This window comes from Doryrhamphus excisus, chromosome 5 (assembly GCF_030265055.1).
Source record: "Doryrhamphus excisus isolate RoL2022-K1 chromosome 5, RoL_Dexc_1.0, whole genome shotgun sequence".
In the NCBI taxonomy this organism is placed as follows: domain Eukaryota; kingdom Metazoa; phylum Chordata; class Actinopteri; order Syngnathiformes; family Syngnathidae; genus Doryrhamphus; species Doryrhamphus excisus.
The window spans coordinates 19,320,516-19,332,500 of record NC_080470.1 but is presented as its reverse complement, the minus strand read 5'-3'; the positions used below and the strand labels follow the sequence as shown (position 1 = coordinate 19,332,500).

At 42.6% G+C, this 11,985-nt stretch overlaps 2 protein-coding genes and 1 long non-coding RNA gene across 4 annotated transcripts in view; 2 read left to right on the top strand and 1 right to left on the bottom strand.

Moving 5' to 3' along the window:
- tut4 (terminal uridylyl transferase 4) overlaps positions 1–293 on the top strand; it is a 20,638-nt gene extending 20,345 nt beyond the window's left edge. Inside the window, exon 31 of the mRNA XM_058073523.1 lies at positions 103–293. Within this exon, the coding sequence (XP_057929506.1) occupies positions 103–191 (89 nt within the window). The 3' untranslated portion in view covers positions 192–293. The remainder of the gene's footprint in view (positions 1–102) is intronic.
- LOC131129729 (uncharacterized) overlaps positions 1–11,243 on the bottom strand; it is a 25,267-nt gene extending 14,024 nt beyond the window's left edge. Inside the window, exons 1-2 of one of the 2 annotated variants that reach the window (XR_009129877.1) lie at positions 10,086–11,243; positions 9,498–9,580 (exon numbers count right to left, since the gene is read on the bottom strand). This is a non-coding gene — a long non-coding RNA (uncharacterized LOC131129729). The remainder of the gene's footprint in view (positions 1–9,497; positions 9,581–10,085) is intronic. The other variant, XR_009129876.1, reaches the window with a different exon arrangement.
- rhpn1 (rhophilin, Rho GTPase binding protein 1) overlaps positions 444–11,985 on the top strand; it is a 17,825-nt gene continuing 6,283 nt past the window's right edge. The window contains exons 1-14 of the mRNA XM_058073524.1: positions 444–1,434; positions 1,555–1,624; positions 2,466–2,581; positions 4,053–4,181; positions 4,424–4,499; positions 5,518–5,595; positions 6,318–6,442; positions 6,597–6,763; positions 7,471–7,658; positions 7,742–7,898; positions 8,042–8,164; positions 10,538–10,732; positions 10,818–10,894; positions 10,967–11,113. Coding sequence (XP_057929507.1) covers positions 1,415–1,434; positions 1,555–1,624; positions 2,466–2,581; positions 4,053–4,181; positions 4,424–4,499; positions 5,518–5,595; positions 6,318–6,442; positions 6,597–6,763; positions 7,471–7,658; positions 7,742–7,898; positions 8,042–8,164; positions 10,538–10,732; positions 10,818–10,894; positions 10,967–11,113 — 1,668 coding nt within the window. The 5' untranslated portion in view covers positions 444–1,414. The remainder of the gene's footprint in view (positions 1,435–1,554; positions 1,625–2,465; positions 2,582–4,052; positions 4,182–4,423; positions 4,500–5,517; positions 5,596–6,317; positions 6,443–6,596; positions 6,764–7,470; positions 7,659–7,741; positions 7,899–8,041; positions 8,165–10,537; positions 10,733–10,817; positions 10,895–10,966; positions 11,114–11,985) is intronic.

Here is an 11,985-nt window from a genome sequence, read left to right as displayed (position 1 = left end):
ATTATTATTATTATATTTATTTATTACTGTGTATATTATACTGTGTATAATGTATTATTAATGTGCTCTTGTGGACCCCCCCCGCCCCCCATCTTTCCTCAGGCTCCATGGCGCATCCCAATCCCAACCTGCCCATGGCTCCCCACGTTCGACTCCCGCTCAATCTCAATTTCATCCAGCAGAAGAAATAAACATGCATCTTTTCTTTTCAGTTTTTTTTTTTTTAAATCAGCGACACGACAAAGTCCAATTATGTACCCTTTGCATCATTTTAACCCATGGATTTTTTTTTTTTTTAAAGATTTGTATCATTTTTGTACAGTTTTATTGTATTTTTTTGGTGTCATGATATTGACCTGTGATACAAATGTAAACTATTAATAACCCCATTTTTGAGGGGGTCCAAAAGTGTTTTATTTTTTATTTTGTGTATAAAATGAGGGGGTCGGGGAGGGGGGGAGTAAATGTATTTTTATTAGCTTCTGTGCTTGCTAAGATGATGAAGGCTTTAAATAGATGTTTGATTTTAAAACAAGTCTTGTCACGTTCCACGTTTCCGCTTCCTGCGTCTTATTTTGTAGACTCTTACTTGTGTCCTGCTCACGTGCCTGACTTCCGGTTAGAGGCGGGACAACAGGGCACACCTGCTATCGATTAGCGTACGGTTCCTAAGTACTTACATGATTGACGGCAGCTGGCAGTTAACCTCTTCGAGGTCTTTCAGGACGTTTTCTATCTTTCACGTTGTCCTGTTTTTCTACGGCCAAGTTTCCTTGCCCAGTCATATTTTCGACGCATTTGTTCCATACAGTCGCCCTGTTTGTGCCTAGCTGTCTTCAGCCATTTTTCGTCATTAGCGGAACCTTTTGCTGCTAAGTTTCTTTTTCTTTAAAAAAAAAAGTTATATTTACCTGCACATTAGTTAGTTAGAGTTTTGTTTATTTTCTGATGCTGGGGCCACATTAAACTACTCTTTGTACTTTTCCAGTGTCCAGTCTTAACACAGAAAATACTATGCTTTCACTTCCGGGCATCGTCGTCAAGATAAGCTTAAAACCCTGCTGTTACCATAACAACGGCCGCACGAGGTGGGAGGGGGGACGCCTCGAGCAGGTTATGATTGGTTAGCACGCTGTCGTCGATGGTATTATCCTCAATCCGATTCGCTCAAAGTATTGTCGTTCGTAAAGGCTTGACGATGATTGGCTAGTTGCGTGTACGGACCCGCCTCTGCGAATAAAGCCCCTTAGCTTGTAGTGAAGTTGGAAAGAAGCGAGCAAGAAAAAAAAAGAGTGACGGTTTGCAAAGAAGAAATGTTTTATTTTACGACGACTTGCTACTTTGTTCACCGGGTAAAAGTTGTAAAATAGGTGAAGAAATGTAACGTTTGCTCGTCGGTGGTTGTTGCTTCACGATGGAGGAACCCGCGACGAGGCAAGTACCGCTTGTTAACTACTACATTGTTGTACTATTCATTCCAGCTACTTTTTTGGTCATGTTTTGTTTGGGTGACGCCATTGTTGTAGTTTGTTACTAAAGGTCGTTATGTTGTAGAGAACATCACACGTCAGAGGAGGACTTGCATCCAGGAGAAGACAGCAGTGACAATGGAAGCATCAGAAAGGCAAGGCACTAAATACATGATGTATTTTCCCTACACATATGCAGTATATGTAATTAAATACATCTACCAATGAAAAATGTTAATCAGCAGTATGTAACTAAGTGTTTTTATGATACCACCATGGTCTGAGCACATCTCTGCATCATCAGTGACTCAGGAACCCCATACGGCAGTGGTCTCAAACACGCGGCCCGTGGGCCAAATGTGGCCCGCAGGACACAAGTTTGAGGCCCCCGCCTTGATATGAAAGTTTAATGTTAGTGCGGCCCGCGCAAGTTTGATATGGATGCTGTATGGTATCATGTACCCAGAAAAAATTATTACGTTTGATTAATGTTCATGTTAAAGGTTAAATAACTGTCAATAGTTATCCTCCCTATCCGTGTGGAAGTGGTAAGTTTTTGGCTATTTAAGTTGAAAGGAAATAACTTGAAGGCTACTGTTTAGGTCGCTAGCTCTATAGTTTGCGAGTTAGCATGTGTCTCAAGACCCTGCAGTTGCGCAATATGTTGTAAATATGTTGAAAACCTGATGTGGCCCAGTCTCACCCAGACCCTAGCTCCAGTGGCCCCCCAAGTAAATTGAGTTTGAGTCATACGGCATACTTTTCCTTTTGGGACCGCATCGGAACAGATGTCCGGTAGCTTCCCTAGTGACCTCCTGACTCCCACTTAGTAGGTAGTTAGCTGGGCCACAATCCTAATCCGCAATGCAGGATTACTGCATGCACGCTGTACAAACATTTCAGAATATATTGCGGCCCAGACACAGCGGAATCCACTCATCAAGTCCCGGTCCCGTTTACTAAAAAAAAGGTATTCACTGTGCCTCTCCTCCGCAGGGGTGCGATCCTTTCGCTCAATCTCAACGCAGTAAACTGCAGCACCGGCGAGCTCGCATCAACCAGCAAATAAACAAGGAGATGCGCATGAGAGCCGGAGCGGAAAACCTCTTCAGGTGGGGTCACGGGGCCTGATTTTACCTCCAGAGTTGGGATGATTGTGTATTTGAACAACATGGTCATTTTAGGAACGTAAAGCTGACAGTTAAAATAGCTAATAGATGTTTTGTTTTTTGCAGAAAAATTTATAAAGTAAAAAACTGAAGAAATAGGGTGAGATGTAATAAGAATAAAGTCAAAATATCAAGAGGGAAACCATCTATTCAGGGAAAAAAACTAATTTTCTGACAAAGAACTCAATATTTAACAGCAGAAAGGACACGCACCAGCAAATACAAATACACAATGTGGACATTGAAAGAGTGAATGAAAATACATTTCTGGGGATCACAATAGATGAAAATATGAGCTGGAAAAATATACAACATAAGGTGGTCAGAAATATTTAAATATTGAACAAAGCAAAATTTTATTCTCAATCAGAAATCACTCCACACTCTTTATTGCTCTCTGGTTCTACCATATCTTACTTATTGTGTGGAAATATGGGCTAATAACTATAAAAGCAATCTTCACTGGCTAAATGTACTGCAAAAAAGGTCAGTAAGGATAATTCATAATGCCGCCTACAGAGAACATACTAACTCCTTATTTGTAAAATGACAAATACTTCAACTTGCTGATATAGTTCATCTTCAAACAGCTAAAATAATGCATAAGGCTAAAAATAAGCAATTAGCTAAAAACGTCATCCAATACTTCTCTACAAGAGAGGAGAAATATGATCTCAGGGAAGAAGTAAATTTGAAACACTTCTATGCTAGGACTACGTTATGCTAGCCATAGCATTTCAGTATGTGGAATCAAACTATGGAATGGATTGAGTAAGGGAATCAAACAATGCACAACGATGAGCCAATTCAAGAAACAATACAAGCAGTTGATGTTTGCTAAATACAAGGATGAAGAGTCTTGAACCAGTCATGATGTGCTATATATATCACTATATTGACACTTACTATGGTACCCATTATGGCGTTGGATGCTCATATCAAAAAATAAAAAAATAATTAAAAATAAGTAATAATTAAAAAAATATAAATACAAAATATATAAATTTAAAAAATGTAAAAAAATTAAAAATGTATAAAATAAAATTAAAAACAAAAACTTAAATTATTAGGAAAGCAGGAAGTGAACAAATGTAACAGTTACTGATTGTAAAAGTACCAGATGGAGGGGTAGGATTTAATAAGCTTTGCTTCGTCCTACTCCTTTTGGACATGTGGAACTGGGAACTGATTATGGGATGCACTCAATTGGAATCTGATGCATGTTCAAATGAAATTAAACCATTACCAAAGTGACAAATGTAGCCATTAAAAGCCACGACGTGTCCAATCAGCACCAAGTATTTCACATGGTATTATTGGTCTTGACGGGGAAACATGCAGAGTGAATTTGGTGAATATTTGGGGGGGGGGGTAATGTATGTAATGGCTTCCCAAATACGTAATATATTTGCAGGGCAACGACAAACAACAAAGTGAAAGAGACGGTGGCGCTGGAACTCAGCTACGTCAACTCCAACCTCCAACTGCTGAAAGAAGAACTGGAGGACCTGAACAGCAACATGGAAGTCTACCAGACCGATAGGTACACAGTTAAGATCATGTGACCCACACTACATTTAAATCAATGATTGACGTGTAAAAGTGATGCTAATCGGTGATATGGCGCCGTGAGGTTAATACTTTACATTTAAACAGGATGAAGCACCGAGCGCTGTAATCACTTCCTGTGACCAACACACGGGGGGGTGCCCCCCCTGAGAAAGCTGCTGGCCCAACTCTTCCACACCTCTGTGTAAATTAAGCCTTTTCCTCTCCCCCTTGCAGCGAGGCGGTCAACGTTCCCATGATCCCACTGGGGTTAAAAGAAACCAAGGAAGTGGACTTCACCATCCCTATCCAGGTGAGCATGTACACTCGTTCACTAAAACGGTCAATTCAAGAGAAAAGGGGAGTGTTATTGCAAATGTTGATTCAAAATCCAAAGCTGGGCTATAAATCCATCCATCCATTTTCTACCGCTTATCCTCATGAGGGTCGTGGGGGGTGCTGGAGCCTATCCCAGCTGTCTTTGGGCGAGAGGCGGGGTACACCCTGGACTGGTGGCCAGCCAATCACAGGGCACATATAGACAAACAACCATTCACACTCACATTCATACCTATGGACAATTTGGAGTTGCTAATTAACCTAGCATGTTTTTGGAATGTGGGAGGAAACCGGAGTACCCGGAGAAAACCCACGCATGCACGGGGAGAAAATGCAAACTCCACACAGAGATGGCCGAGGGTGGGTTGAACTCGGGTCACGTAGCCTTGAGGTCTGCGCGCTAACCACTCGAACGCCGTGCAGCGATATTTATGCATCTCATCCAAAATTTATGACTTCTTGAATTTATTTCTTCTAAATTGAGGAAGCCAAAAATGTACCACTTCCACACAGAGTCGGAGGAGATTTTTTTTTCCATCCCCAAACTCCACACAAAGGGTGGAATTGAACTCAGGTTCTTGAATTTATTCTAAATTGAGGAAGCCAAAAATGTACCACTTCCACACAGAGTAGGAGTAGAATTTTTTTTCACCCCCAAACTCCACACAAAGGGTGGAATCGAACTCTGGTCTCTGAGTCGTGAGTTCTGTGTGCCAACCACTCGACCACCATGCAACCTGGCTATAAACACACACATGCGATATACGGTGGTGGGGGGGGGCGGGTGGGTTAGCCGCTGTAGCATTCCACACAGGAGCATTATCTAGGTGTCATACACCCGACCTGAGGTAATGGAGATTCACTTTACGTATTGCGTGGAAATCACGACACCTCCGTACTACTGACAAATGCTAATACTACACATGTACTCTTACATTATATTTGACAATACAGTACACATCAAGCTTGTCTGTGCGTGTTTCCTCCTCCAGGACTTCATCAGTGAACACTATGGAGAAGACGGCTTGCTGTACAACCAGGAGATAAAGGAGCTTACGGAGCTTAGACAGGTTCCTCTATCTTAGTGACTTCAAATTCTTCTAAATGTTCAAATGCTTTTTTTTTTTTATCTTCACTCGCTAAATGTACTGCAAAAAAGGCCAGTAAGGATAATTCATAATGCCGCCTACAGAGAACATACTAACTCCTTATTTGTAAAATGACAAATACTTCAACTTGCTGATATAGTTCATCTTCAAACAGCTAAAATAATGCATAAGGCTAAAAATAAGCAATTAGCGAGAGAGGAGAAATATGATCTCAGGGAAGAAGTACATTTGAAACACTTATTACCCATTACTTACCCATTATGGCGTTGGATGCTCATATCACCTCCTACTTCGGTACGAGACAAAAAATTTAAAAAAATTAATAAAAACAAAAATATTTTTTAAATAAAAACATTTTTAATAATTAAAAAAATAAAAACAATAAAATTAAAATAAAAAAAACAAATTATATTAGGAAAGCAGGAAGTGAACAAATGTAACAGTTACTGATTGTAAAAGTACCAGATGGAGGGGTAGGATTTAATAAGAGTTGCTTCTTCCTACTCCTTTTGGACATGTGGAACTGGGAACTGATTATGGGATGCACTCAATTGGAATCTGATGCATGTTCAAATGAAATTAAACCATTACCATTATTTAGCTTCAAGCATACAACAACAAGTTAAGACGTTTACTTTTAAAAAAGGACCCCAAGTTAAGCCAGTACTGTGGTTTTGGTTTAGGCCATGCGCACGCCCAGTCGGGACCAGACTGGCTTGGAGTTGCTGATGGAGTACTACAACCAACTGTACTACGTGGATCAACGCTTCTTCCCCCCACACCGTACCCTGGGTGTGCACTTCCACTGGTAAGACGCAAAGCGCCTTCCACGCATAAATCAGGCTTTAGTATGATCTTGGTCGTCCAGTATGTCTCCCCGGCTTCTGGAGACCACCTCCTGAAGGTCCATGTTAGCCATAAAACCCGCAAGGTGAACTTCTTGGTTCTCTACTATCTCTCAGGTACGACTCTCTGACCGGCGTTCCGTCCTGTCAGCGAGCTTTAGCCTTTGAGAAGGGAAGCGTGGTGTTCAACATTGGTGCTTTGTACACGCAAATCGGCGCGCGGCAAGATCGCTCCGCCGCATCCGGGATAGACCGAGCTATTGAGGCTTTTCAGAGAGCCGCAGGTACGAACACACACACACATATATACTCACATGGAAATATATATATATATATATATATATATATATATATATATATATATGGAAAAAGGCGCCCCATTAAATCGCCGTCGATATGTTACGCACTAACGATGGATCTGCGCGATTAATCGATATTTGCGCGCCGACGACTGATCCGTCTGGGGCGTAGAAATTGAGCGATTTGCGCGGCGACCACAGATCCGTCTCGGGCGCAGAAAACGATCGATATTTGCGCGGCGACGACGGATCCGTCTCGGGCGCAGAAATCGGTCGATTTGCGCGGCGACGACGGATCCGTCTCAGGCACAGAAATCGGTCGATTTGCGCGCCAACGACGGATCCGTCTCAGGCACAGAAATCGGTCGATTTGCGCGCCAACGACGGATCCGTCTCGGGCGCAGAAATCGATCTTTTTGCGCGCCAACGACGGATCCGTCTCGGGCACCGAAATTGATCGATTTGCGCGCCAACGACGGATCCATCTCAGGCGCAGCGCTATCGATCGATCGCGCAGATCCATCGTTAGTGCATAATATATATAAAATGGAGGTCATTCCTATGAAAAATGGATCAGTGTCCGTCAACACATGTAGTATTGATTCATGTCAATCAACTTGTCTTTGTTATGTACAATTCGTTTAAATGCGACTACATTTGCAAAGAATAATTGATCAATCATACCCGTTTAGGTACATTTCATTACCTGAAAGAGAACTTCTCCAACGCACCGAGTCTCGACATGAGCGGACCGTCGCTGTGCATGCTGGTGCGTCTGATGGCGGCCCAGCTGCAGGAGTGCGTCTTTGAGCGCACTCTGCTCACCGCGCAGGACACGCACTTCACGTCTCTGCTGTGCCTGGCGCAGGAGGCCGCACGGGTGAGCGCACAAACCTCGGCGCGGGTGTCGGCATCTCACAGGACTCGAGTAACCTTGTTACGCTCGCGGCCTTGTTCCCGCAGGTGTCGGACTGCTACGTGTTGGTGCAGCAGGCCGTGTCGCAGCCGCTGATGAAGGACTACGTGCCTTTCTCGTGGGCGTCCATGGTTCAGGTCAAGGCGGAACACTTCCGAGCGCTCTCGCACTACTTTGCTGCCGTCGCGTTCTGTGACCAGATGTGTAAGTACCGCCCACCCACACACACGCCATGTTACCCTCTTACCAACCACCATCTAGTATCCACTTTCGATGACATTTCAGTGATTTGATGGACTAATAACGCTGCTAATAATGCTAAAATATTACCATTTATGTTTTAATAGTGTCCGAAGAAGAAAACTGTGAAGAGGAGGCAGAAAAGGCCTTTCTCCAGTTCTACGTCAGCACGCCTGCAGGGCCGCATTGGCACCAGCTTTTGAGAGACCCAGAGCAAAGACGCAAGCTGAGTGAGTTCAATTACTTCATTGTTATTTACTATTTACACACGCAAGTAAATGAGACACCCATAAAATGTGTTTCGACAACACAAAACAGGACTAACGCCTCCCCCACTCACGGTGCAACCAAATGTATCACCTGTTTACATAAATTTAAATGTGGCATTGATAATAGAGTATAACCTTCCTCTTGTGTTAGCTTTCTGGTATCATGTCTTATGTTAACGGGTGGGTTTTGACCCATGTATTAAATCAGCTATAAAATACACTAAAAACAATAAGTTACCATCAAATTTGCTTCTCATGTCTTGGTTACCTTCTTAGGCTTCCTCATCCATGAAAATGTTGCTTTTAATACTTTTGGTGTGGGCATGGAGGCCTTTTTTTTGTCAGTATACCCCTCCATTTCTATTTCCAAAAATGGTCAAATGAACCTCAAAAGAATCATTCATAAATTGAAGGTTCTTTTGTTACCTGGCTATTACTGAGGGATATAGAACATATCTCTTTATTTTCTCATTTCAGTATTAATCACTAAAGAAACATCTATGGTGTTGGGGTCAATTTTGACCCATATATATCAATGTCAAGAAAAGGTAGAAAAAGTTATTGTTTTCAGCAACACAACTTTAGTATAAACTGAAATCAAAAAGCAGAACAGGTCCAGATCTTGGTTCACTCTACTTCTTGTCATTCTTTCCGCGGTCCAAAGTGTTCTTTCCGCGGTCCAAAGTGTTCTTTCCGCGGTCCAAAGTGTTCTTTCCGTGATCCAAAGTGTTCTTTCCGTGATCCAAAGTGTTCTTTCCGCGATCCAAAGTGTTCTTTCCGTGATCCAAATTGTAAATGTGAAATCAGTCAAATGAGTGAATTCCCCTCACATGTCTGGACCTTGTTTTTCTGCTGGTATACTGGAAAAGCGGTCAAAATGAGAATCCCCTGAAGCTTCCATGATGAGAAGAGGAGCTGGTTGTCATTGTGTTGGCTAATTGTACACTTATGATTTCAGTTGTGGCTCAAAATATTGCTTTATAGTCATATTATTATAACCGCGTTGAAACCGACCCTAACAATACAGTGGTCATAATTTCAACCAGACTATTTTAAAATGTAGTAAAAATTATTTTTTTGGTTTTATTTTGTTGAAATAGAGTTTCCTGACAAAGTCAAAAAGCCTTGATGCAATAAACAAATGTTATGTGATTCTTTTTATGCATTAAAATGTAAAACGGGTCGGTGCTGACCCTAACACAAGAGGAGGGTAAAATAACATAAAAGGCTTGCAACCAGAAAACTATTCAGTGTGTGTGGAAATGTTGTGGGCCGAAAAAGAGAGCCCCCCTACCAGCCGGCAGGAGTGGTATGGTTCAATCCTCTTGTGGGCTCCAATCTGTGGCTCCAGTAGTTCGCTGTTGTGGAAAACCCGGCCTGTGTAATAGGGCCAAATGTTCAATAATCATACAGTGGGGTATTGACAACTAATTCATAGCTTAGAAATAGCATTTCCATGTGTTTCCAAAAGTGACAGCTGTGGATGTTAGCTTTGTGTGCACGTACAATAACAAAACAGCACTACTAATACAATGTAATCTGAATTACAGGCTGAAATATTAACTGTTCAACAATATATATATATAATACATACCGTTTACAATTGTTATAATTCATATATACAATGTTCAACAGGTATATGATTCGATTAACAAGCATTCAAATTAGTCAAAACATTTCCTAAATGCTCATACACTTTGTTGCATTTTGGTGAAATAAGGCACCATTCTGAGTCAAGCTAACAGTGTCCATACAAATGAATGGAGGTTGCTAGGTGGCTAACCGCGTCCATATAAATGAATGGAGGTTGCTAGGTGGCTAACCGCGTCCATTGAAACGAATGGCTGCGGCTAGCTAATGCTACAAACAATTAGTTACTTACCAATTCCGCGGTCTATCGTGACGTGTATTTTTTGTCTTTCCCCCGTTCGGTTCGCGGTAGGAGGCTCCCTTTGAGTTCAATACGAACCATAAAAAGCAGAATTGTACAATAGATACTTGAAAAGGTTCACTCGTGTGCAATGTTTCTGCCGCTGCCGAACATATACTGATAAGAGACGCCATATTTGACAGGTGCACGAGAAATGACGTCACACAAAATATCGCGCGATTTGCGACAGCGGCAAATTGGGAGAAATAAGGATACACAGGCTTTGTTAGCTGGTTACACAAACATATAGCACATGTGGAAGAGAATAATGTGGGTATCAAAATAAACACTTACACACAATAAATCTTACTAATTTATATAAAATATAAATTATATAAAATATAATATAATGCTCCTTATGTATATGCAGTAAATTCATATGTTTGTTATTTGTGTTAATGAAGGTAAAGCCCACTTGCGCCTTGCGGTGATGAGACACGAGGAGGCCATGCGGATCCACGGTCTGTGTAAGATCTTAAGGAAGATGGACATCTTGCAGGACATCCTATCAGTGGCACACAAGCGTTCTTTGGACAAGTACTCTGAAATGGACCGGGAGGATGACTTCGATGAAACGGCAGAAGCACCGGAGATACGATGTAAGTGGAAAAGCGACACTTGAATCAGGAATATTTGGTTCAGTTCCATCATTCAACCGTGTGTGGCGTCTTCTTGTGTTGTCAGCTCAAAGCCCTCAGAAGCCCGACATCATCCCAGCCAACTTCTCCGCTGTCCAAGTCACGGATATCTTCCAAAGATTGGCGAGTCATCGATGCCTGAAGTGTTTCCTCTGGAAATGACATTTTGTAAATGAAGGCTTCCTTGTGCTTCAGGGGCCTTTGGCAGTGTTCTGTGCTCGAGCTCGATGGGGCCCGGCACGTCGGATTTGCCTCCAGAGGAGAGAAGGTGGTTTAGGACTCACGCTCAGAGGAGACTCCCCTGTGTTGGTGGCCGGGGTCGTCCCTGGAGGCTGTGCAGCGGTAAGATACGACATTCATTCACCGCTTTTTCCTCACGAGGGTCGCGGGGGGTGCTGGAGCCTATCCCAGCTGTCTTGGGGCGAGAGGCGGGGTACACCCTGGACTGGTGGCCAGCCAATCACAGGGCACATACAGTATGTCACAAAAGTGAGTACACCCCTCACATTTCTGCAAATATTTTATTATATCTTTTCATGGGACAACACTGAAGAAATGAAACTTTGCTCCAATGTAAAGTAGTCAGTGTACATCTTGTATAACAGTGTAAATTTACTGTCCCCTCAAAATAACTCAATACACAGACCTTAATGTCTAAACTGCAGGCAACAAAAGTGAATACACCTCTAAGTGAAAATGTCCAAATTGGGCCAAAAGTGTCAATATTTTGTGTGGCCACCATTATTTTCCAGCACTGCCTTAACCCTCTTGGGCATGGAGTTCACCAGAGCTTCACAGGTTGTCACTGGAATCCTCTTCCACTCCTCCATGACGACATCACGGAGCTGGTGGATGTTAGAGACCTTGTGCTCCTTCACCTTCAGTTTGAGGATGCCCTACAGATTTAGGTCCGGAGACATGCTTGGCCAGTCCATCACATTCACCCTTAACTTCTTTAGCAAAGCAGTGGTTGTCTTGGAGGTGTGTTTGGGGTCGTTGTCATGTTGGAATACTGCCCTGCGGCCCAGTTTCCAAAGGGAGGGGATCATGCTCTGCTTCAGGATGTCACAGTACATGTTGGCATTCATGGTTCCCTCAATGAACTGTAGCTCCCCAGTGCCGGCAGCACTCATGCAGCCCCAGACCATGACCACCACCACCATGTTTGACTGTAGGTAAAACACACTCGTCTTTGTACTCCTCACCTGGTTTCC